This window comes from Zosterops lateralis, assembly GCF_965231275.1.
Source record: "Zosterops lateralis genome assembly, chromosome: 6".
NCBI lineage: Eukaryota > Metazoa > Chordata > Aves > Passeriformes > Zosteropidae > Zosterops > Zosterops lateralis.
In genome coordinates, this window is record NC_139761.1 from 29,184,888 (window position 1) to 29,207,838 (window position 22,951).

General features: G+C 35.9%; 1 protein-coding gene across 1 annotated transcript in view; it reads right to left on the bottom strand.

The window, feature by feature from the left end:
* Positions 1-180: 180 nt before the first annotated feature.
* Positions 181-22,951, bottom strand: part of AQR (aquarius intron-binding spliceosomal factor) — a 47,395-nt gene continuing 24,624 nt past the window's right edge. Inside the window, exons 20-35 of the mRNA XM_083863417.1 lie at positions 22,378-22,619; positions 20,708-20,851; positions 20,148-20,217; positions 19,121-19,231; positions 16,922-17,031; positions 15,492-15,627; positions 13,643-13,852; positions 12,717-12,854; positions 11,792-11,863; positions 11,099-11,286; positions 9,348-9,519; positions 6,919-7,089; positions 6,121-6,206; positions 5,136-5,310; positions 3,721-3,834; positions 181-678 (exon numbers count right to left, since the gene is read on the bottom strand). Coding sequence (XP_083719543.1) covers positions 451-678; positions 3,721-3,834; positions 5,136-5,310; positions 6,121-6,206; positions 6,919-7,089; positions 9,348-9,519; positions 11,099-11,286; positions 11,792-11,863; positions 12,717-12,854; positions 13,643-13,852; positions 15,492-15,627; positions 16,922-17,031; positions 19,121-19,231; positions 20,148-20,217; positions 20,708-20,851; positions 22,378-22,619 — 2,367 coding nt within the window. The 3' untranslated portion in view covers positions 181-450. The remainder of the gene's footprint in view (positions 679-3,720; positions 3,835-5,135; positions 5,311-6,120; positions 6,207-6,918; positions 7,090-9,347; positions 9,520-11,098; positions 11,287-11,791; positions 11,864-12,716; positions 12,855-13,642; positions 13,853-15,491; positions 15,628-16,921; positions 17,032-19,120; positions 19,232-20,147; positions 20,218-20,707; positions 20,852-22,377; positions 22,620-22,951) is intronic.

Below are 22,951 nucleotides of genomic sequence, written 5' to 3' on the forward strand. Positions count from 1 at the left end.
TTAAAGAACTTGAACCTATGCCTAAAATACCAGTTCAGCATATACAAGCCCAGCTCTGTATAAGGAATTCTCCATGGCAAAATACTAAGGAAACTATAAAGCATGTCTTACAAATACTGAATAGATTAGTGAGGTTTAACGGGTGACGGAATTAAGAGTCGAATATTCAAAACCGGTATAAAAAGCATCTTTACTGAACAACTTATAAAAAGGAAAATGCACATAATTTGAGGCCAGTAAACAAATTACATTATCAACAGTGATAAGAACTCAGTAGAATGTTTGCCAATCATCTTGCTTGTCCCCAAAGTATGCAGTGAAAAATATACCAAACAGGTATTACACAGGCAACCATTTAATGAAAGTCAATGTAAAAATAGCAATTATTTTTCTAACTGCTTTTTTTTCTGTCAATTTTCCAAAATGCATTAAGGACAAGGATTCCATCAATCACTTTTCAGTCTCATTCTCAGGTTCACTGTCTCCACTATCACTGTCTCTTCCAGGGTGTTCTGGCATTTTTCGATGTTCATCCATTTCATCCACACTCAATTCTCCTTCCTTCATCATTTCTTCTGCTGCATCCTCCTGCATGCCCTGACCTTCACCTTCTACTTCAGTCTCTCCAGTTTGTGTTGGTTCTGGCTCTTCAATCATGGCAGGAGGGGGCAGTAAATGCTGGATGATTGAAAAAGGAGGAATTTTAAGTTTTTACACTTTAGCTTGAACTGTTCATCTTATATTTAGGATTTTGCATTAGGTAACAAATTAACAACAAAAACTTAAAATTTAAAGCCGTAATGATTTTTAATTACTTCACTCCCATATATATAAAAAAATTAGAATAATTGTCACAATATAGTCATCTTAGATAAATTTTTTTCTGGAAAAGAGGGTGGTAAAATCTCAGGACTTCCAATTCAAGGACAGAAAACACATTTCATTATCCCAAACACTCAGACAAGTAATAGGGTTACAGTAAATCCCTACTTTGAGCAATATGCATATTTCTACCCTAATCTCATCTGTTGCCATTTCAAACTCCTAGATATATTTAACTTGGTTTTTGATGCCTTCAACAGGCCTGTTTTTAACAACTCATACCCATTAATTTCCCCTTGCAACATCTTATAAGACACTATGTGAACGTTATCTGTACTTACACAAGTTTCATGCACAGCTATAAATGTAGAACAATTCAAGTTTCACGAACAATTAAACAATGCTTAAATATTTTCACACAATACTTCTGAAAAAGTAATTAAGTGTATTCAAAGTGTTCTGCTTACAACCAAAGAAGTATCTTGCAAAACATAGGCTGCAATGGTAGCCAAGTAACACAACTGGACAAAAAAATACCAGGAATACATTGAACTGAAGAATATGGATGAATGCTATACAACTCCAGGCTGAACAGAAACACTTATACTTGCAGCCTGACATTTAATGACATGATGGGTATTTCTTTAGAATATTTTGGATCCTTTTAATGAAATGCAGTCTTGAAAAACTTGATGAATGTTTACCTTTGTTTTGCTCAAAAGGCAACTTTGTAGCACATGACAAATGAAGTGTTTAATTACAGTGAAGTTTTACCTTCAATTAGATGACACTAATATTACAAATTTGCATAGGGAAATCTAAAAATCAATTATGATTATCAGCAGAGATATAAAAAGCTTTTTCTATAGACTTTGAAGTTATCAGACTTGTCTCTATACCCATCTGCACAGGAAAGTGTAACTCCAAACCAAAGCTCTTACAAAAATACATTCTTGATGTACTGAGATAGACTTCTGTGACTTACTTCGATGCACATTGTGCTTTGTGACAGCTACTGTAAAGACTAGTGTAAAAGAAAAGGAAAATAATAATGTTGTGCTGAATAGAATAAAAGAAATTTAATGCCAGCTTTGCTTTTTTTCAGTAGTTCACTTTTTGGCTTCTCCTGCAAGAATGTGATTCATTGTGACAGTAGGAAAACAGCAGTTTTGTAACTAATTTTAGCTAGCGATGGATAAAATTAGGTTTTAGGTTGATTAAGGTGTCAAGCAAACACTTTTTGGTAAAATTTAGATGCCAGCATCTATGTATATACTTCCTTGTTTTGACAGGGCTATTCATTTACACCAAAATGTGGCTCATTTACTGCACAATTTGCTAAGTCTTCATCACATAACGTTTTGCATGGTTGAAAGAAAGATCTCCAACTATATCAGACAAACTGGCTTCAAAGCAAGTCTTGTCAGGCGCTTGTAGGACTGGGTTTCTTAAAAAAACAGTGTGAGTTTACTTCACTACTACTAAAAAAATTACAGTAAGAAGAAATTCTACTAGTGCTCTCTTTGTAGATCCCTTTTCTTTATAGAACATGGGTAATTACAGCATTTCCCAAAACAGTGAGAAAGTATCCTCTCTGTCCCTGACAGCCTGGAAAAGGCTTTTCTGGAAAACACTTCAAATTTGTCTGAAGCTTTCTCTCAGAAATAAAAATAAAATCCAGAAGTCACTGGGTAAGAACTGCAGAGAAAAAAGAATTCTATAAAAAAGTCTGACATTCAGTTAAAGTTTTGGGTTCTGATCTCTACTGATTACACTGTTCCGTATTAGATGAAACATGGAAGTGAAAGAAGAAAAGGAAGAGGATGTGACAGAGACATCCTTGCATTAAAGAACAGAACCTAGATCTCTTAGGCTATCTGTTCAAGGACAGTCATGTTCATATTCTCTTCCCATAGTCACCCATACAGAGTCAGTAGTGTCCTTTTACATCAATTTTGTCCACTTTTGGAAATCTTTCAGAAGAGCAAAAACTGGTAAGGGAATTTCAGAGTACTACAAAATAATATAGTTAATTCAATATATAGGCATTATATAATATATTAAGAATAATATATAGGTAATTATAAGTAATATAAACATGACAGACCCCAGACATTGAGTGAAAGCTGATGGAGCTGAGGGGTAGCATTTAAACAATTTCCTTTTGGTTTAACTACCTCTAGATTTTACAGATCCAAGTACACTGAGTAAAGGCAGCTTTCTGCTCTGATCTAAGGTACCTTAATGCTCCACTCACTTACATGAGACTACAAAGACTTTCTGCTGGGTTCTGAATTCTGCTTCAGGGATTAAACACTGACAAAACTAGGTGCACGAGTATCTACAACTGCTTCTAACCCCACGCAATTTTGCTTGATCCTGAGGTAGGGCAGAAAAAAATTTGCTCCAGAAAAAAAAACATTACAGCTGCAAACCAACCTGGTTAACAGGGTGATTTAACATGGTTAAAATGGTTTCAAGACATGATCTGGTCTTTCTCTTACAAAATATTATTCCATCATGCAGTGGTGTTATAAACCCACTAGCTGAAATTCCACACTTACCTGAAACATAACACACAAGGTTCCTTCAAATTAATACTGGGAAAGCTAATTTTTTAGTATTAATAAATAGTATTTTTGGCCCAGACACAGCCATCAATGCACTTGTCATCAATTACTGATAGGTTTGGGGGATTAAATTGGGGTTTTAACCACTAGAAGACAAGCTTTTGCTACTGCAACATTTTACAAGACCTCAGTATTTTCACTTCCAGTCACAAACACTTCTTTAATTTTAAATATACCAGAAACAGACTCAAATCTCAACAGCTTCTAATGCCATTTACTGAAAAATGATTTCATTTTAAATGCATTTCAAAAGTTAGAAGGTCCTTACCTGCTGATGGTGGCGTGTACTCTGTATCATGTGCATATACATATTGTACACAAAGTTAGCCATTTGAGGCATGTTCTTAATAACATGAATTTGGTGAGCTGGTCTTTCTCCATTCTAAGGAAGGGAAAAAAAGTTGACATTCAGCAAAGAACACCAACCATCATTCAAAGGTTATTTAACTGTATAAGAAGTCAAAAGACCTGAGAAATTAAATAATGCTTCTCAAAGAAAAAAAAATAGTGAATCCTTTGGAAAGTTAAGAAGCATAGGTCTTATATTTTGGGGAACTGGATGAATCATGATACCACAGCCTGAAGAAGAAACTTTGAAACAAGAGCCTGGGTTCTGATTCTTACTCCATGGAGTACATTTTGGACTCAAGGGATTTAACATATTAAAAACACAAATTGTTTATGATCAGATTAGGATTTGGCCTCTTGCCTGTCACAGCCCAGCTCCTTGCTCACACTCACTGACCATGCTCATTGCATTCTTGTTGCATAGCTGATCTGCAGGTTTCAACTGAAAGGGCTCCCTTCCAAACTTGTCAACAGCATTTAAGACCAGGGAAAGATCTGTAACTGAATTTTGGGTACATGCAGGCATCCCTTCTCAAAGCTTCAGAAAGCAGAGCAGATATGCTCCCTTGTTTCTTCATTTAGCATCCTGCTCTGTGTGCCCCGTGCTTACATCCTCAACATGAATCCTTCCCATAACATCTAGTGCAATATTACAAATTAGGATTTTGTACTTAGGAACCTAGCTCAGCAGCAAAACTCTTGTGATATTGGAACCAATTTTAAGAGGAAGAAAAAACCCCTTTTAATCCTGAATTACTGGATTACATATAATTTTATCTCTTTAAATGAGAAATGAGTAGCTTTATGTAACTTTGCTTGAGAAATAACATTTTGTTTCATAACAAGACCAAAAACATGTAAAAACTAAAAAATTATTTTGATCACAACAGAAAAATACTGACTCATTTACACAAGCAGAACTCAGGAAAAAGCAGGCACAACAATTACTGATACTTAAGTTATACTGATAATCAACTTTTGTGGAAACATGAATTAAAATCAGCTGGTGTGTATCATGACAAAAGATAACTCTAAGGAGTTATTCAAAGTCATTAATGTTGGAAAAGATCTCTAATATCAACAAAATCCAACCATCAAGTGGCACTGTTGAGTTTACCAGTAAACCATACCCTCAAGTGCCACATCCACATCTTTTTCTAAATACTTCCAGGGATGGTGATTCCATCATTTCCCTGGGCAGCCTTCCATGCCAATAAGCAGATGCACCAGTCTAGCAGAGAAAACAGTTTCATCTCTTACAGCCCACACAAAAAAAAAGAGAGCAAATACAAACAACCCATTATAGATACCAAAATCCAGTGCAGCTGTTCCTACCTGTCTTGCTGTTGGAAAACATTCTGTGGGAACGATCTGGAGGTGAAGTGGTCGAGCTGTGAGTTGGCTGAAAGCTGGAGTTAGTTCAAAACAATTCTGAAATAGTGATACTCTTGCAAAGATATAAAGTCCAAGTCTGGCTCTTGACATGGCAACGACTAATCGTCGGACATCCCTTCAGAAAACAAAATCAATCATGTTCTTTCTCACCAATGACACACTTGCAATAAAAATAACTAGAAGTACATGGGAGTCTTAATTGAAAGAAATATAAAATCATTTGCCGAAGTACTATCTTGTCTTTAGTTTTTTCCCCTTTCATATTGTTTCAATAACTATCAAATCCTTGTAACATTATATAAAACCATAAATATACTGGTTCACTGTACCAATACCACTACAAAAAACCACCCTCTACTATTTTCCTACACCTCAGAAGGAAAGTTGAGAATAAACATTGAGAAAAAATTCCAACAGCATTACTGTATCTAAATGAGTAAAGATGAATTTGATAACTCATGTATCTACCTAAGATTAGATAAGTCTTCCTCCATCACATCCCAAACCAAAAGTGCAAACATTTAAAACTACACACAATAATGCAACTTATGCAATGATCAGACACTTCTGATGCAAAATAAATAAAAAATCTCTATTACAGGAAAGGATCTATGAGAAAATTTAAGCCTGCATTTGCTCAACAAATACTACAGGTCTATCATTCTACTAGGGTGAAAGCAAGGTCAGCAAAATAAACTAATTATAGGGTAAGAGCCAATACAAAAGGATAAAGTAGCGAAGAAGAGGGGACCAGACAGTTATAAAAAGAAGTCTATCTGAACTTCATTACACACATAGCATTGAACTTAATTTCTAGTACATGCTAATACAATAGAATTTTTTGTATAATGTACTATAAACATTTCTGCATCTGATACAGAGTACCAGTACTGCTATGGCACTACAGTAAGATATTCTTACATACCTAAGGTGGCCTACAGCTTTGGTACGCACTAGTGAAAGGAGAATATAATCGTTCTGTTGGCCTTGAAATCTGTCCACAGTTGTTACCTAGAGAATTAAAAAATAAGAAAAAAACTTTATAGGTTAATCTTTGCCATTTCAATTAAAACATGACACCAAAAAACATCAACTTTGGACTGAGACTGCAGTAAACAAGAAGAGAAAAGAAAATTCTTGGCATCTAATAAAAAGCCTAGGTTTTATTCTGGAACATGTCGGGAGGAGCTCTTGTGTGACTGTATACTGTTTTGTTTAATTCGTTTTGTTTAAATTCAGACAGCTAGAAGCAGGGTGCTAATACCAAAAGATTATGGAAAGCCATTGGCTTTATAATACAGTTTTAACCTGCAGAATTAGCACCAGACACTTATAACTACATTCTTTATTTGTTCCTTCAGATTTGTGATCATAAGTTCTATCAAATAATTTCCACTCTGGGTGGTTCTTTCTAAAGATGTGATTTTGGGGAATGACGTTATCATTGAGGACAAATAAATGACAAAAAAATAGTTACTCTGTCCTACATAGCCTGTAGTCTTTTCACCTTCACCACCTTCACGCTGTCAAATTATCAACAGGCAAAAACAAGGTCACTAATCTATGAAATTCCACAGAATGGTTCATAAATATGTGGTTAAACAGGAAAGACTTCCACAGATAGCTGTTCAAGTATAGTTTAAATTAGTCTGATTTGCAATATGACAATTTAAAAACACAGAAACCAGAACTACTCCAATGACTAATATATTTTCAAAGGCACCTTGTTTGGCCGTCCAATGAGAGGATTGTTTCCACATCGCTGATTGATGACATCCCGGATCAGGTGTTTCTGGCCATTATATGTGGTCAGGATACTTATCCTGTCTGCAGGATAACCCAGCAGGCACATATACATGAAGACTGCCACAACATACTCTGCCTCACCAAGATTCTAAAGTTTAAAATAAGAGAAAAAGAGATGAAGAAAAAGACAAAAGAAAGGTAACTCATCTTGTAAGGTTAGAAAGAATAACACCTGTGACATTGTCAGGTATTCAGACAAATATTTTAGTGCTGAGAGAAACGTTCCTAGATCTGATGATTCTGTGCTCACTTCATACAAGCCATTTTGAAAGAATAAAAGAACCACAAGTAGGTTTAATACCTTCATTCTCATTCCTTTTCAGAGAACTGCTAAAAATATCTATGTCAGTATTATTGTTAGGCACTGATTGATACTTTGCAATATTTACTCAAAAGTTCCAGTCAGCCGAAAAAGCTGCGATGACTCACTCCCCAGTAAACTGAAAGTAAGAACTAGTTGCACTAGTATAAATAAAGTCCTTTCAAGTATTAATCAGGAGACAGACATCTGGATTATCAAATCCAGTTATTTCCACTGCAGGCCATCCTATTCAATTACAAACTACCAGCTGTTATTTTGTATATTGTAACTTTCTCTCTGTCACTACTTTTGAACCCATCCCAAAGTACCACTCTTCTGGCTATAGGAAGCTTTGTTCTATTTCCAGACTGAAGATATTCATAGTCTATTTAAATCCACTTTCTGTCAACAAAAATTATCTTTCAGGTTAAAAAGTTGTTCTCAAATGCTGACATTTACTCCTGCTCTATTTATACAAGGAATTTTATCCCCACTTGGCATATGTTTGAATAGGCTGGACATACCAGCCCCATTTATTTTTTCTTACTAAGTGGGCTCTGCATTACTTAGAAAATGCAGTTGCCAGGCATATCAAACACCTGTGGGTGTAAAGCTATTCTACAAATTTTAATCCCCTTTAACTCTGGAAAGAAAAGCCCAAATTCACAAAGACAAATAATACATGACAGCAATCTGTTATCTCATGAAAAACCATGAATGCCACCAACATACTCTGCTAAATATAATTATCAAGATCACAAATAAAAAAGTAATGGTAGGAAGTATTAAAAGAGTGTGCACATGAGAGTATTGATATAATGAGAAGTTGTTCTGTGTCCTTATATTAGTGTTCTTAATGTTCTTTAGCCAAAGAGTGGTCTAAAGTAGTGCTCGCACTCTCCATTATCAGGCACTCCTTTCAGCTGTTTGTGTTCCACTGGACAACTTTTTACTACTTGTGTGTTACAGTTTCAAAAACAAATTCAAAATAATCTCTCCAAACAATCTGTCCTCAGTCCAGCAATGGGATAAAGCGGATTGTGATTTACCATTGCTTTCTTCTCTAGCAGCACACTAATTTGTACTGAAAAAGTACTGAGAAGAACCCAAACAAAACCCACAAATATATTTCATACCTTTTTAAAAATACAGATTCACACACGTCTCAGTGATCTTCAGAGGGAAAACTGAACGTGACTATTACCATCATAAAGTATATTGTTTGCTTTCCATAAAATTAAGCAAAATATAAGGTGTTAATTCCATGTTTGAAACTCCTAAACTTGCACATCACTCCAGCTCTAACTTTTCCAAAGCCCAAGTTTGCTATTTTAGGCACCACAGTTCGTTGCACCAGTTTTTAAAACAAGAAAAATAAAAGGACTGAAAATATAAGCATCTCATTATAAGTGTAAAATGTTTTCCTAATTTAAGAGAAATAGAGAGACGGTTGTTGATGGCTTAATTTCAAAATTTAGTTAAGAGTTTGAAAACTTGGTTGAGAAACTCCAAGATTAAGGTTTCTTGGCAATTTACTTCATCCTCAATGTGTCTATGCCCCTTATGGATATTACTAGCAGTACTGTTTTATTCTTTTATGAATGGGCATTTTAGCATTCCTACATATAGATCAAATCAACACAGTGACTCTTCAACCTCAGGTATGAGCTACCAAGCAAACCTGTGTTCAGGGGAAGTGCTACTGTTTGTTTGATATCATGGCAGTACAACTGAATTACGATGGACTTTAATTTGCCTTATGTCAGAATGACATTTTGTAATGAATTACAACAAGTCTCATCCCCCCCGTAACAATGAGAAAGCAGATATCAAAGTCATTCACTGAGCAAAAGCCCCAACATAATGTTTCCATTTTCAACATTCAAAACTCTCTTATTAAAAGCAGGAAAAAAATCATACACATGATTCAATTGCCTGAGAACATGAACTGAACGTCAGTTTAGTGTTTTTGATAGTCTGTCTTCATTACAGAGCTAACAAGCCCTATTAAGGTTAATAAATTACATATGTAGTATTTCCCTTACCTGATAGAAATAAGGATTGGGTTCAGACTCTCCTACACCATTGAAGTCTTCCACATTTATAAGCTGGAAGTCATACAAAAAGCCAGCATTGGCTGTTCTGAACTCTGGCAGAAGCTGCACATGAGGCAGGTTACCCAGGTTCTTGTAGCGCCAGTTGTAGAGGTTACACAAACTGTTCAAAACCAGAAAGAGTTACAGCAGGCTCTTTAACTCACTCAAAATAGTTGAGATGCATACGAGATTAGTGCTCCTGTAGGTTTTCAGTGAAAAGAATAATTTTGCTAGGCAGTCTGCACATATGTAAGTGAACATACTCTAACAATCTATGCGACAATATTATTTTTAGGTTATGATTCTGTTTTGCTCTTTATCACAGAAAACTTCACATGCCAGGTCAGTGTGGCAGACTCAGCTTTAAGTCTGTTCCATACAAACTTTGTAAGAATTCTAGTGAAAATTTTCATGGGTAATAAACCTTAAGGAATATTAATGCTTCTTTACAAACAGATGGAATAAGGAAAAAAGTATTTTCTGCGTTAACTGTGGTAAAGGTTCTTACAGTTAAAAAAAATTGATTGCCTTATTTATTATGTGTATTGCCTAATATTAACAAGGCATGAACTGAAACAAACAAAATCTACCTAATTCTGAATGATTTCTGATATTTATAGGGACAGTAATACTAACAAAATGCCTTGTTCACAAATGCACAACAATATCCACACCAGATTAAAAAGCAGATAGCTCATGGAGAAGTTATCTGTGATCAAAAAAGACAAAGCCTAGGAAGGTATGGACAAAAAAAAAATCCTTGATCAAGAAATAACTTATAAAGTGAGGGACTTCTGCTCTCTTACCACTAAGAGGTTCACTAAGATTTCGTAAAATGAACTTTATTTACCATGACATTTGATAAAATGTTAATTTTAAAAATCATACTTGAACTGTCATTTGTAAGACTAGAAAATAATATTCTAGATTCCAAACACTTTCTATGTGAAAAAAATTAAGTCATCCTTCATATCGTTCACTACATTTTATGCCTAAAATAAAGATTTAAAATTAACCTAGAGTAACAAGGTTTTATATGGAGTAATTTTCTCTTATTTGGTTTTATTTTTGCTTCTTAACATGACACCATAAATATGCAATTTACAAAATCAATAAATTTGTGAAATGACAAATACATAGATAAAAAAGAAAAGCTGTTACACTACAGAGTCACAGTATCCCCTTTAATTTTAAAGAGGCTTTATGTTCTTGTGCGGACAACCTGGATGTATCTAATCCCTGGATACACCTCTCCTGAAATACTACAGAAAAGCACCTTTTTACAGACTTTAAGGGAATTATTATATAGTCAACACTAAATAAATCAAAATTTTATTTAACTTTGAATACACTAAATGTTAGTTTAGAAAAGAAAGCCTCTGCAAAGTCTCATTTGTAAAAAAAAAACCCTAAACACTTAAGATGATTAAATACCTTTGAATATAATTTTCATTAAAGTACTCATGCAACAGCAGAGTACTACTATATAAAAATAACAAAGAAGAAATTAATCTGATTCCATTTCAGAGAAGTAAAATCTGCCTTCCTAGTCCAAGCTGAAATTAATGAAACAAAACGACTAAATTCCAGTCTTGTAAACTCCTGTCCTAACAATAAAAAACAGTTTACCTATATGTGCCCTTCTCTCATGTTTAACCTGTTACTTTCTTACAAGCTAGACAAAGGATTTTCTGTCTTACCTTGCTCTTGCTCTTCCTTGTGCATCCAAATCAACAGTTGGCACTCCAACACGAACAAACCGTGTAAAAAGAGACTGTTCCATGTTGGAGTATTTTTGAAAAGCCATGTTCTTAATGACTGGTGGCAACTGATGATGGTCACCAATCATAATCCACCTCTTCAAACGACTGAATCCATCCTGGGGGTTCTAGAATTGAAGAATTACACTATTGCAATGATTCCAATATAATCAAGGCACTCAAAACACATTAAGAGTCAGATTGTCTGCCTTTGTCTAAGTCCATCAACATTTGTTTTTAAGTTACACTGAACAGCAGTCTTTTTAAAGACTACTAGCTTCCATCCAATCAGAGAGCAGAACTGTAAATAAAATCTTTTCTTATAAAATAAGTATCTTTATCTACTAAAATTCCACAAAGTCTTCAGTTTCTGCATTTCTCACATATACCTATTTTCCCTCACCTGCCAGATGCATCTGGTTATTCAATGCTCATTTAAAAGTTTGAAAAAAAATGCAAGATGCTTACTTTGTTGAATAAAATAATTTCATAATCAATGTGAAAGTTCTTACTAGCAAGTATCAGTTCTGAGTTACTTTCTGCACGATATTTTTCATTTTAATATTCAATATTGTTCAAGAACACAGAGTCTTATTCAACTTTTTTTTGTCTCTTTTATGTCTCAAGTCTAACCTGCAACAGGAGAGGTATGAAGGTTTCTATCTCCAGAATCTGAGCAGACTCTTCCATTAAGATGTTGTCATACTGAGAAAAAAAAAAAGTAAAGAGATGTCCATAAACACAGTAACACAAATCAACATATTTATTCCGCCTACCAAAAGAAAACATCTATTACTCCTTCAGATTTTGCTGGTGGGACAGTTACAGCAGGATTTCACTTTATAGGCAAGATATCAGTATTATCAAATAGGTGAAGTCCTACTACATCAATGGTAAATCTCTCTGTATCAATTAGGGCTTATACCTAGAAGGAATCCATGGCTGAACTACATGACATGCTTCCTATATTCCATAGCCAAAAGAGAAAAGCTTTTTGCAAACTAATTTGGTGTCTCTGCACTAAAGCTGAAGAGGAACCATTTTGTGATCTAATACAGTACATGATCAGTGAAAAATAATACTGGAAGAATTACTGGTGGCTGGCTTTTGTCAATAAAGACTGCACTAAATAAATAGTTACAGTTACCTCCGTAGAGTGAAAAAAGCATCTCATCATAGTTCTTTTTCCTCAAATTGTTATTTTTTTAGGTAAACAAAGCTATAAGGGCAATGTTTTTCTACCCAGTTCTGCCTCTATTTTATTAATTCTATCACTGCTGTTTATCATGTAATATGGCAAAATGGACTTTTTTAAAAAATGCACTATTAAGCATTTTTTGTATATACTGTAACTTAAAAGTGATTTAATCTCTTAATTACAGAAGTTATATTTTTCTTCAGTAAAATTAAAAAATTGCAACATACAGGTAAAAAAAGGCAACCCTAAATGATCTAGCTGCCTAGCTTTTGGGCAGATAAAGAGATTCATATAGGGTGGGGAATAGGGGAGAGCCAACACCAAATTCAAACAGTACAGTAATTCTAGTATAATCATTACTTTGAAACCTAATTCAACCAGGTCACGTCGTTTCAGAGCAGCATGAGTACAAGTCATGGCAATGATTTTTGCTTCTTTCACCAACAGGTATTTGGATCTATCCAGGCCACTGCGGAGAAGTTCAAATGCTCTGAATTCCTATGGAGGACAAAAGAAAAGTCTTGAAAGTCAGAATATGAAAAAATATCACTTATAAAATTAATCCACTCAAACTATCTGCCCACCTTCTTAAAGTAATTAAACAAGGAAGTTCTGAGGTTATGTACTGCTAACAATCCCATCTGAATAATTAGTTGTGGTTTCCAGGTTTAGCACATTTTGAAAAACAATCTTGTAAAAACCTATAAAAGAATTCTTCCAGCCTGCATGTACATATAAATTTGCAGACAAACATTCAAATAATTCTGAGGAACCCTCTCAGAATCCCTCCATATTTTCTTTTATTATATCTTCTTGTTTCCTACTTTAACTGCATCATAATATCACATCATATCCAGTAGAAGAAAGATCATGACAGTTCATATAACCACCTTAACTTTTAATAGCCTCTTAAGCAATTCTGGCAAAAACAGAAGATAATCTGTTCCTTTTAGGTTATCTGATTAAAGGCAATTCACTGTAAATACAAAGACCCTGCAAGGATCAGAGGAGCAGTGATATGTGTACTAACCCTTGTAACCTCATCAGTAAAAAAAACCAGAATGGCTGCTTTCCACGATCCAACTAAAAGAGACTAGACCCTTGCCCCTACTGTGTAACATACCTATATTACTCAAAGGTGGAAATTCTCACTTTGCAAGGTAATGAAGCTGCCTAGAGGTGTATATTTTTCCTAGGATGTAAGGAAAATGGAAATTTTGCAACCGTGTAAAGTTTTTCTACAGGATTAGCCAGATTCACTTACCTTTAACAGCTACATGTCTTACCTCAAGCTGAGTGAATATTTTCTTAATATGTCTAAAACACCCTTCAGCAATTTCCATGTCTTCCTCATAAGATTTCCCTTTGAAAACTGGTTGAGGAGCATTTGCAAAATATTGATGAAAAGGAAAGCAGCTGGAGACATCGGCAACATCTGGTGATTTTCCACCTTTAACTTTCACTTTACTGATGTACTCCTCCCAACGAGACATTACCTATGACAAAGCAAAGCGGGTTTATACCATAAGGTTTTTGGCAATGTATAAGCTAGCAGAATAGCATTAAAAAAATTATCACAGAAGTAAGGTATGTCTTAGGTAGCATTAGACCTTATGTCAGGATGACATTTTTGAAGTTGTGGTGGGTTGAGCTTGGCTGGTTGCCAGACTCAGTTTCTCTCACTCCCCCTCTTCAACAGGACAGTGGGAGAAAGATGGAAAAGGTTATGGGCTGAGATAAAAACAGGGAGATTGCTTAGCAAGTGGCATCACAGGCAAAACAGAAAATTACTTTCATTTATTTCAAATCAAAAACAAAGTAAAATGGTGAGCAACAAAAACAAAATCACCTTTCTTATCCACTCCCTCTTTCTTCCCAGGCTTAATTTCATTGTCAATTTTTTTATGTCCTCCCCACCCTGAGCAGTACAGCAATAGTGGTGCTGTCATTCAAGTTCACAATACCACACCTCTGCCACCCTTTTCTATTCACACTCGCTCCCTGCTCCAGCACGGGATTTAGACAGGCTGCCTCTTCCTTCAGGATGTATCCACCTGCTCAGCATGGGGTACTCCATGGGCTGCAGTGTTCTGTCTGCTCTGCCACAGCCTCTCCACTGGCTGCAGGTGCAAAACCTGATTTACTGTGGCTCTCTCCACAAGCTATGGGGAAGCTATGCTCTGATGCCTGGAGCACCTCCTCGTCCCTTTGTTTTCTTCTGACCTGGGTGTATGGGGTTGTTTCCCACACTCCTCTCTCTGCCCTCAGCTGCTGCTGGTTTTTGACCTCATCTCAAAGAGGTTTTCACAGACGCACCACCAGTGGCACTGTGGATTTGGCTTTGGTCAGCAGTGGGTCTGCTGGAGCTGGCTGTGTCCAGCACAGGCCAGCCCCTGGTCTCTTCTCAGAGGTCAATCCTACAGCCACCTGCTACCCAGACCTTGCCACATAAACACAATACAGAAGTAAACTTCTTTATTATCTCCACTTACACTACTCTGCTTTAAATACCAAGTGGGATTCATTTAGGAGGAAACTGAACCAGAAGATGACTTCTAGCAGTGTTCCTCACACTCTTCAACATCTAATGTCCATTTAATGTTAAGGTCCACCCTAAAGGTAGCCCAGAGTAACTTCTGTAAAAACTCACAGTATGTGCATTTAGTCCTAAGCACCACTCCCTAAGTCTCCTTATGCAACACTAATTGCAAATGTAGACTACATCACTGAAAAGTACATGGACAAGAAATGAGGGACATGCAACATAGCACTTCGTACACTGTACATTTCATTTCATATTGGCATGTAATATCAGGACCATCAAGTAGCTGCTCTAATGCTTATCCAAAATATGAAGCAGCCCACAGATTTTCCTATCTGAAGGAGAAGCTCCAGGTTAGAATCTTTGGCAGCATTCATGAAGGGCAGCAATGACTTGGTGAGTCAGCAGGCAGGATTAAAAACAATACCAACACAAGCAAGTCATGCTGCAATTTTAACTTTAGGTGTTACTGTATTGTGAAAATGCTTTTTGTTTTTACTCTCAACTCCGAAAAATTCACTGCAAGTTTTACAAAGTGTTTCATAATGTATTTAGGTCATACAGTCTCTCTGCAAAAGGGTTCCAGTCCTTACTTGGTATAAAAAAAAGTGGCCAGCTGTTTCACAAGTATAAGAAACATCTCCTGGGACTCCAAGACTCTCTTGTAATCGCCCAACTTCTCGTAGAAGTTCGAGTCTTCGAGCCAGCACATAATTGACTCTTCCATACCTACAAAATGGATTACATATAATTTTTATTAAACTCAAGATAGTATCTAAGTATCACAATGAGAGATCACAAAAAAACCCAGCACCCTGTAAAAACTCCCCACAACTACAACCTTGTTCCAAAACCTAAGAATTTGCTACATTCTGACTATTTCTATCAGTTGAGCCCTAATAATTCATAAAGCGAAGCTTATGAGAAATAAAGTTCTCACAGTAGTACAGCCCACCTTCAAATATACTCTTCAACCTTTACCCCTCCCTCTTGAACTGCCAGAATCCATCGTGCTTGCAGAAATACCCCATAGTTGTGGAGTTACCTTGAGAAAGTGTGAAAATATACAGTGTAGCATCTTAAAGAAAACTTTTAATGATGAACACTACAGTTCAAGGAATATATTAAACTATGGATACTACTAAATAAATATCTGCTGTGGCATCATTTCAGTAAGATTTTGGCTATCAAATTTCTGGAATAGTTTGACTACGTCAAAGCATTCCATTTAAAAGAAAAAAATCACAAGGTACTTATTTTGCTAAATACCGAACTGTGTACATGTGGGTAGCTTCTAGTGACTATATATAATTTTTACTACAGCTTTTGAAGTCAAAGTATTGCTATGATAATCCAGTACTGGACAGTTCAGATATTTCCAGTGCACAACCATTATACCCCGCTTACATTTATGAATGTGTGTAATCCTACTGACGTCAACTGGACTAACGCATGACAAACATACAAATATTTAGAAGAACAGGTTCTTAAGTCTTTGTACTGATACAGAGCTGATAGCTTTCCTTTTGTATGTATACTTCAAAATGTGTTATCAATGAAATAAGCAACTTTGAGGTTAAGCAGTACTTGAAGAAGTCAAAGCAGAAAGTTTAATTTCATGTTTATTAATGTAAAAATCACCATGACAGTAGAAGTGATATCATATTTGTACTGTAACTCCAAGAATCTGCCTTATTATTCTAGTTTCTCTCTCAGATTCATTGTATGAAAGGTATAAGGTTCCAAAAAAATATAATTATCTATTATTCAAACAGTTGAGTTTGTGAACAAGCAACTGACTGATTCTGCCTTTAGATGCTCAAGGGAGCACAGCTTCTGTACAGAATAAGAACCAAAATTACTAAACCTGAAGAATAGTACTGAAAATAGTGCACTCTGTGTTACTGAGATTCAATAACATGAGAAGGATAAAACTTTGCATGGGAGGTAGAGTGAATTTAACAGAGACATCTTGCTGCCATGTTTATACAAGTGAGTTTATGATTAGCATCCCCTTTCTCACCTGCTGAAATCTTTCTCTGTCTCTAATTCCTCTTCTCCATGACCCAGACGCAGAAGGTGACGCTCATCAATGTCTAGAGCCATGATTTTTTCAAACAGCTGGTTCAAAGCCTAAAGATTGACAAGAACAGGAGAAAAGGTAGTTTTTAGAAGTTCAGAGGCTCTTGCAGGGGAAAACTGAGGAATTACTTGTAAGTACAGTCGGAGATTATGCCTATTTTAGTGTAAATGGCAATTTGGCATTTTAGTAAAAGCCAAAACAAACAAAAGTTAATTTTGTTTTAACAAAACAAAGTCAATACTGAAACTCCTAATCTTAACAACAAGGAAATTAGCCTACTAACACCCTTTTATTTGCATACTTTATTAACAATGACATTTGATTTTACAATTTTAAAATTTAATTCTATCACATAGTTAACTTAATTGATAAAGCTATCAATTTACAGAACTGTCACACAAACACCAATTTTTGTATAACAACAATTTAACTTTTATTGTATATTAGAGAAGTATGATCTGATACTGACTGTCAGGTACTGTGACTCTATTCCATTTTGGATAACTGAATTTTGCTTAACTGCACTAGCTGTGCTACATCTTCTGCCTTAATCTTTTCAGTCTCTAGTGGCTTACTATCAGCTAATTTCGTATATTTCAAAGGAGCGAGATTTTAAGCACTGGATCATCAGGTTTTGAAAATAAGAATAAACACAAGCAAGCTTCACTTGCAGCTACAAGTCATGCAAACATCTTAAAGTGCAGCATCAAGGCATGGGTAACCTACCCTGCTGAGATACAGTTAATTTCCCAGGGTACAATTTCAAGTTAGTGTCCTCATGAAAGTCTTGTCTGGTAAGAAGAGTCTTCTATCTGCCCCAAAGTATTTCCTTCTTTTTCTCCTCAATGGACATGTTCTCAACCTTTTCTCCCACCTTTAACCTGCCACTCTCCTGCAACCCATTTCAGACTGGTCTGTATTATTCCAGGCTGTAACTCCTCACCAAAATGACACCCCCTCAACCATTCTTTGATCTTGCTTTGATGAAAAATTGTGAAATGTTTTCCAGTGGTATATTCAGTTAAAGTAACTCATAGCTGAGATGGGACAGATGGGACAGGTCTCCCTAATCAGGGAGACCAGGAAACAGGTGACCCTGGTTTCCAAACAAATCATTCCAAATCAGATGCAGATTTAAGAAAATCATAAAATATGCTGAGTTGGAAAGGATCCACAGGATCATCAAGTCCAACTCCTGGCCTTGCACAGGACACCCCAAGAGTCACACCCTGTGCCTGAGAGCAGCATCCAAAGGCTTCTCGAGCTCTGCCAGGCAGATACTGTGACCACTGCCCTGGGGAGCCTGTTCCAGTGCCCAGCCACCCTCTGGGTGAAGAATCACTCCCTAATATCCAACCTACACCTCCTGTGACATAACTTCAGGCCGTTCCCTCAGATCTTGTCACCGTACACCACAGAGAAGAGATCAGTGCCTCCCCTCCTCTTCCCCTCAGCTGAAGACCACAATGAGGTCTCCCCTCAGCCTCCTCTGGGCTGAACAGACCAAGTGACCTCAGCTGCCCCTCAAGGTCCTGCAGCATCTTTGTTGCCCTCCTTTCAACACTGTCTATTAGCTTTATGTTTCTTGTATCCCGTGGTGCCCAAAACTGCAGATAGGACTTAAGGTGGGGCTTCACCAGTGCAGAGTAAAATGGGAAAATTAAGAGTAAGACTCTTAAAAACTTAACATTATTATTATTTATTTTTATTTTATATATGCCTGAGAATTAGCAGTTAGACTCCATCTCTTATGAAAGGGAAGTAAATATTCATCTGAAGAGGCCTTCCCCTAGGAGCATAAAGCACAGAGCAATCAGTGTCTGAGAAAGCTAATTAGTAAAAATTCTGGCACGTATGTAATGCATGTAAACTGTAAGAACCAAGCAGAGTCCTCTTCAAAATATTTTCTTTTTTTTGACCTCCAACCAATTAGACACATTGAAAACTTCAGATAAATAATTTAGAACTACACACCTGAAATTCAAAAATTTAATTTCACATTATGAAACTGGCAAAACTGCACACAAACTCAAGACTTCATTGTTAGGAGACAAATGTGATTCCCAAAATACTGATCTCAGTACCTACTGTTCTTCTACCTTGTAATTACAGGAAAATTCCACACGATTGACACTTTACCTGATTAGAGTGGGTAACTATTAGAGTTCGTTGTTCTGGGAAATTATGATAAAGATTGGATATTATCTGGACTGCTACATCAGTTTTTCCAGTACCAGGTGGACCCACCACCTAAAATCAAACGTACACACACAAAAAACCCAAACAAATCAATTAAAAAACATCAATATACAATTTATCAGAATACTTCACATTAAAAAAATCCAGAGTCAACAGGGAAGACAAAACCCAGAAGAATCTCACAAGACACTGACATTACACATTGCTTCCTGGCTTTGGTGAACTTTCAGACCAAATACAACATATTAAAAAAGACTCCTTCAGACTATTTTGGCAGATTCCTGACTAAAAGGAATATGGTAATCCAGCACAGGAAGTACTAAAAAACAGACATCCTAAGAGAAACAAAGTGATTTAGCCTCAGATCAGGGTTAACAGGGTGGAAACAGTGAAAAGAGAACTAAGACACACAATTGAAAAGCTAAGGTGAAACAGACATAAAAACAGGAAAAAAAAAAAAAAAAAAAAGAGACTTCATTCCTTCTATGATGATACAGATCTATAATAACAGTTAATGTTTCTATAGGCTCAATTCCACAAACGCTCCAAAATTGACACATCAGACATTTTAAAGGTAACCAAGTATTATGAAGCACCTCAGAACAATTTATTCAGGATTAAGAAGCACAGAATAGCAGTTTCCATAAGCATCCACACATAAAATTACAAACTGCTATGAAAGCAATCCTGCTTTATTTAAAGGGTCTCCAACCATTGCAAAAGAAATTCAGGTGCTGTGGAAAGCCTTCAGCCACTAAAACACAGGATACAGAAATATGTGTTGCCATACGATTTTGTGAGGATTGGAGGGTGTTAAACTTTTAATTGTTAATTTTTCGTATCTTTAAACTATTAATAGAAATTACCTCAGCAAGGCTACAGAAAGCGGCATTACTAGTATTTCACTGAATGTACGTAAGGCCAGAAAAAATAAACAAGAGTATTGAATCCTTAAAAACATTCTTACCATAGTTAGTCCAGGCTGCATTCCTGCACGGATGGCTTCAATCTGAGTATGAGTAAACTGAATAGTATTGCTGTAAAAAAGCAAAATAAGATCAGATAATTGATAGATTTTGCCAATATTTTTGATAAAAGCAATTGTTTTAATAAGTTTTATTTCAATTAACTGTTTATATATTTCCCAAACTACACACTTGCAAACTTTTGCACAAATTAGATCTGCATTACAACTATCTTTTTTATAGATACAACAGTCTCATAATTTCTAAGCAAGGCAGTAAATCGTTGTCCATGTGACAACAAACTCATTCCATCTAAAAGACTGTCTTTAGTTATTATTTGCAGAGGATGTTGTAAAATTACTTAGGTATTACCTCCTAATAATCAAATTCCTGAGACAAAAAGCACTAGAACACAGTATTTCTCATGTTCCTCAAGGGACTTCTTTAACAGATGGGAGAAAATATATTTTGATTTAAATGTAAAACCAACCAGTGTTATTTCTGAAAATGCACTGCTATGCATGCGTTACCATTTGAAAATAAGTTCCCATTCGTTTTTTACCGTTTTGGTTGATTATATGGATATGGTCCCCTGTTTGGAATAACATGAGGCTCTACAATCAGTGTTTTAGCTTCTTCGGGGTTTTCTTCATTTCCATCCTCCTTTCTTTTTGTTCCTTTACCTCCCTTCATTGGGAAAGTTATCCTGTAACACATAATTTAAGGTTACAGTTCAAAATGTTCACTCTGACATAGACTGTCTCAGAAGGTGATAGAGAAAGATTTTTTCTCACCATTAAGACAAACTTTCATACAACAGGGAAACAAGTGCTGCAAATGACAAAGTTTTAAGGAGAGTAAAGAAAATAAATGACAAATAAATTGATGAAGCTGATTAAACAAAAAATATGTCAAAGGCACTCTTTTCATAAGTGGAAAAGCCAGGAGTAGTGCTGAGAGCCAGCTGGAAAAACACTGAAGACAAGAAGTTTGTAAGTGAAAGTGGAACGGACAGGAGAAAAGTTATAATAGAACATAAGCTCTAAACATAAGTTTAGAACATGTCAGTGTTCTAAACTATTCCAACAGATGATGTTTTTATCCTCCCATTTCAAGTTTTTTATAGCCTTCTATATATATTAGCAAGCTTCCCTAATACAGAAACAAATCCCAGGTGAAGGAATCCCAATGCCCATTCAAATATCTCAAGACAAAAATGCAGATACCTGTAACAATAATAATCTCTTACAGGATAAATGTAGCAGTAGGAAGAGCAACAGCTCTTCACAAAGAGCAGAATCTCTCTTAATATAGGAACTGAAACAATAAGTCATTGAGAAAAATTGTGTGTGAGATCTTTTCCTGATACCTTCAGACTATTTTTGTATCATTATATAGTGTTAGTGCCTTCTCCACACAAATTCTCCATGTAGTGTTTCCAAAAAAAGCCTGGGAGATTACCTTCCTGCTTTTTAAGATTCAATTTAGCCACAATAAAAGCTGACTGGTGCAGGGGAAAGGCATCTTTTCCCTCCACAGATTTATTCCTTCACAAGGAAAAGATGTAGTTTCTTCAGCTGAAGGAACTATTCTCCAGTACTATGCACTGTGAATCCCAGTTATCAAAGTTCAAAGAAGTGCACAAAGAGGGACTGAATTGTCAAGTCTAAAAAAGCTGGACAACAGCATCACTGAAACAAAATGAGTAAATCTCATTTAGCTGCCAAGAAGGTAGGCAGCCTATTTCAGAAATAATTTCTAAAAATAAGTAATATGGGATTTCAGACTTAATCCTCTGTGTTGATTGAATGGTGTTTCCAAAAGCTCGAATTTTAACTGATGTTGAAATTGCTGTTCTTAGCTTCTTGTAATGAGACATGTAAGGAAATTTTAATTAAAATTCTCTAGGCTGATCTTGAGGAAGCTAGATACCATAGTGCACAAGAGAGTATTATGTGTCTTGATTCTATCTCATACTTTTTTTTCCCATATATTCCGCAAGCTGATCTACAAGCAATGCTCTGATGCATTTTTGTACAGAATAGAACTGAAGGTGGTCCTGGGTCTAACTGTTGTACAGTTAACTCCATCATGTAACTATCTAAATCTTTAAATACCTCCATCTTTTCTTAAAAGGGAGAGCATCTCACTTCAACCCCTTAACATAACTCCAACTGAAAACACATTTCAGCAAGAATACCAGACTAGAAGTACTTGAAATATTGAGATCACCTGAAGGGGGGTACATGCAGATCTGGATTGTCAATAGTGACTTTAACATTGTACCCAGGAAAGCTGGCTTTTAAGTGATCAATGGACAGGAAAGTATCATTAAAATCCAGAGTTGCAATCTGATTTGGCATTTTTGAATAGTGTGCACTACTTGGGTCTCCATATCCAAGAATGATGTCATGCAGCCAGTCAGGAACCACACAATCTGTGTTCATCAAATTCCTAATAGTTTCCAGAAGAGCCTGTAAATCAGAAAAATCAGAAAAAATAGGATTGAAGAGACTGACTTTTACCAAGTAAAAATCATACTGAAGGTCAATCAAATCTATTTTAAGATGATAGAATATTTCAACTGACATTTTTTGGTTAGATTGAGTCAATATACAGACAGTGTACATATGCAACAAAACAACAGTATCAAAGCACAGAATTCTTAAACTAAGAGCTAGTAAATGACCATAGAGCTAGATGACCATAATCACCTGTAAAGTTTTCATTCCAGAACACTCACAGCAGGGAAAAATGCATAGAAGATCTTCATACAGTCTAAGGTTTCCTCTTACATGCCTATAAA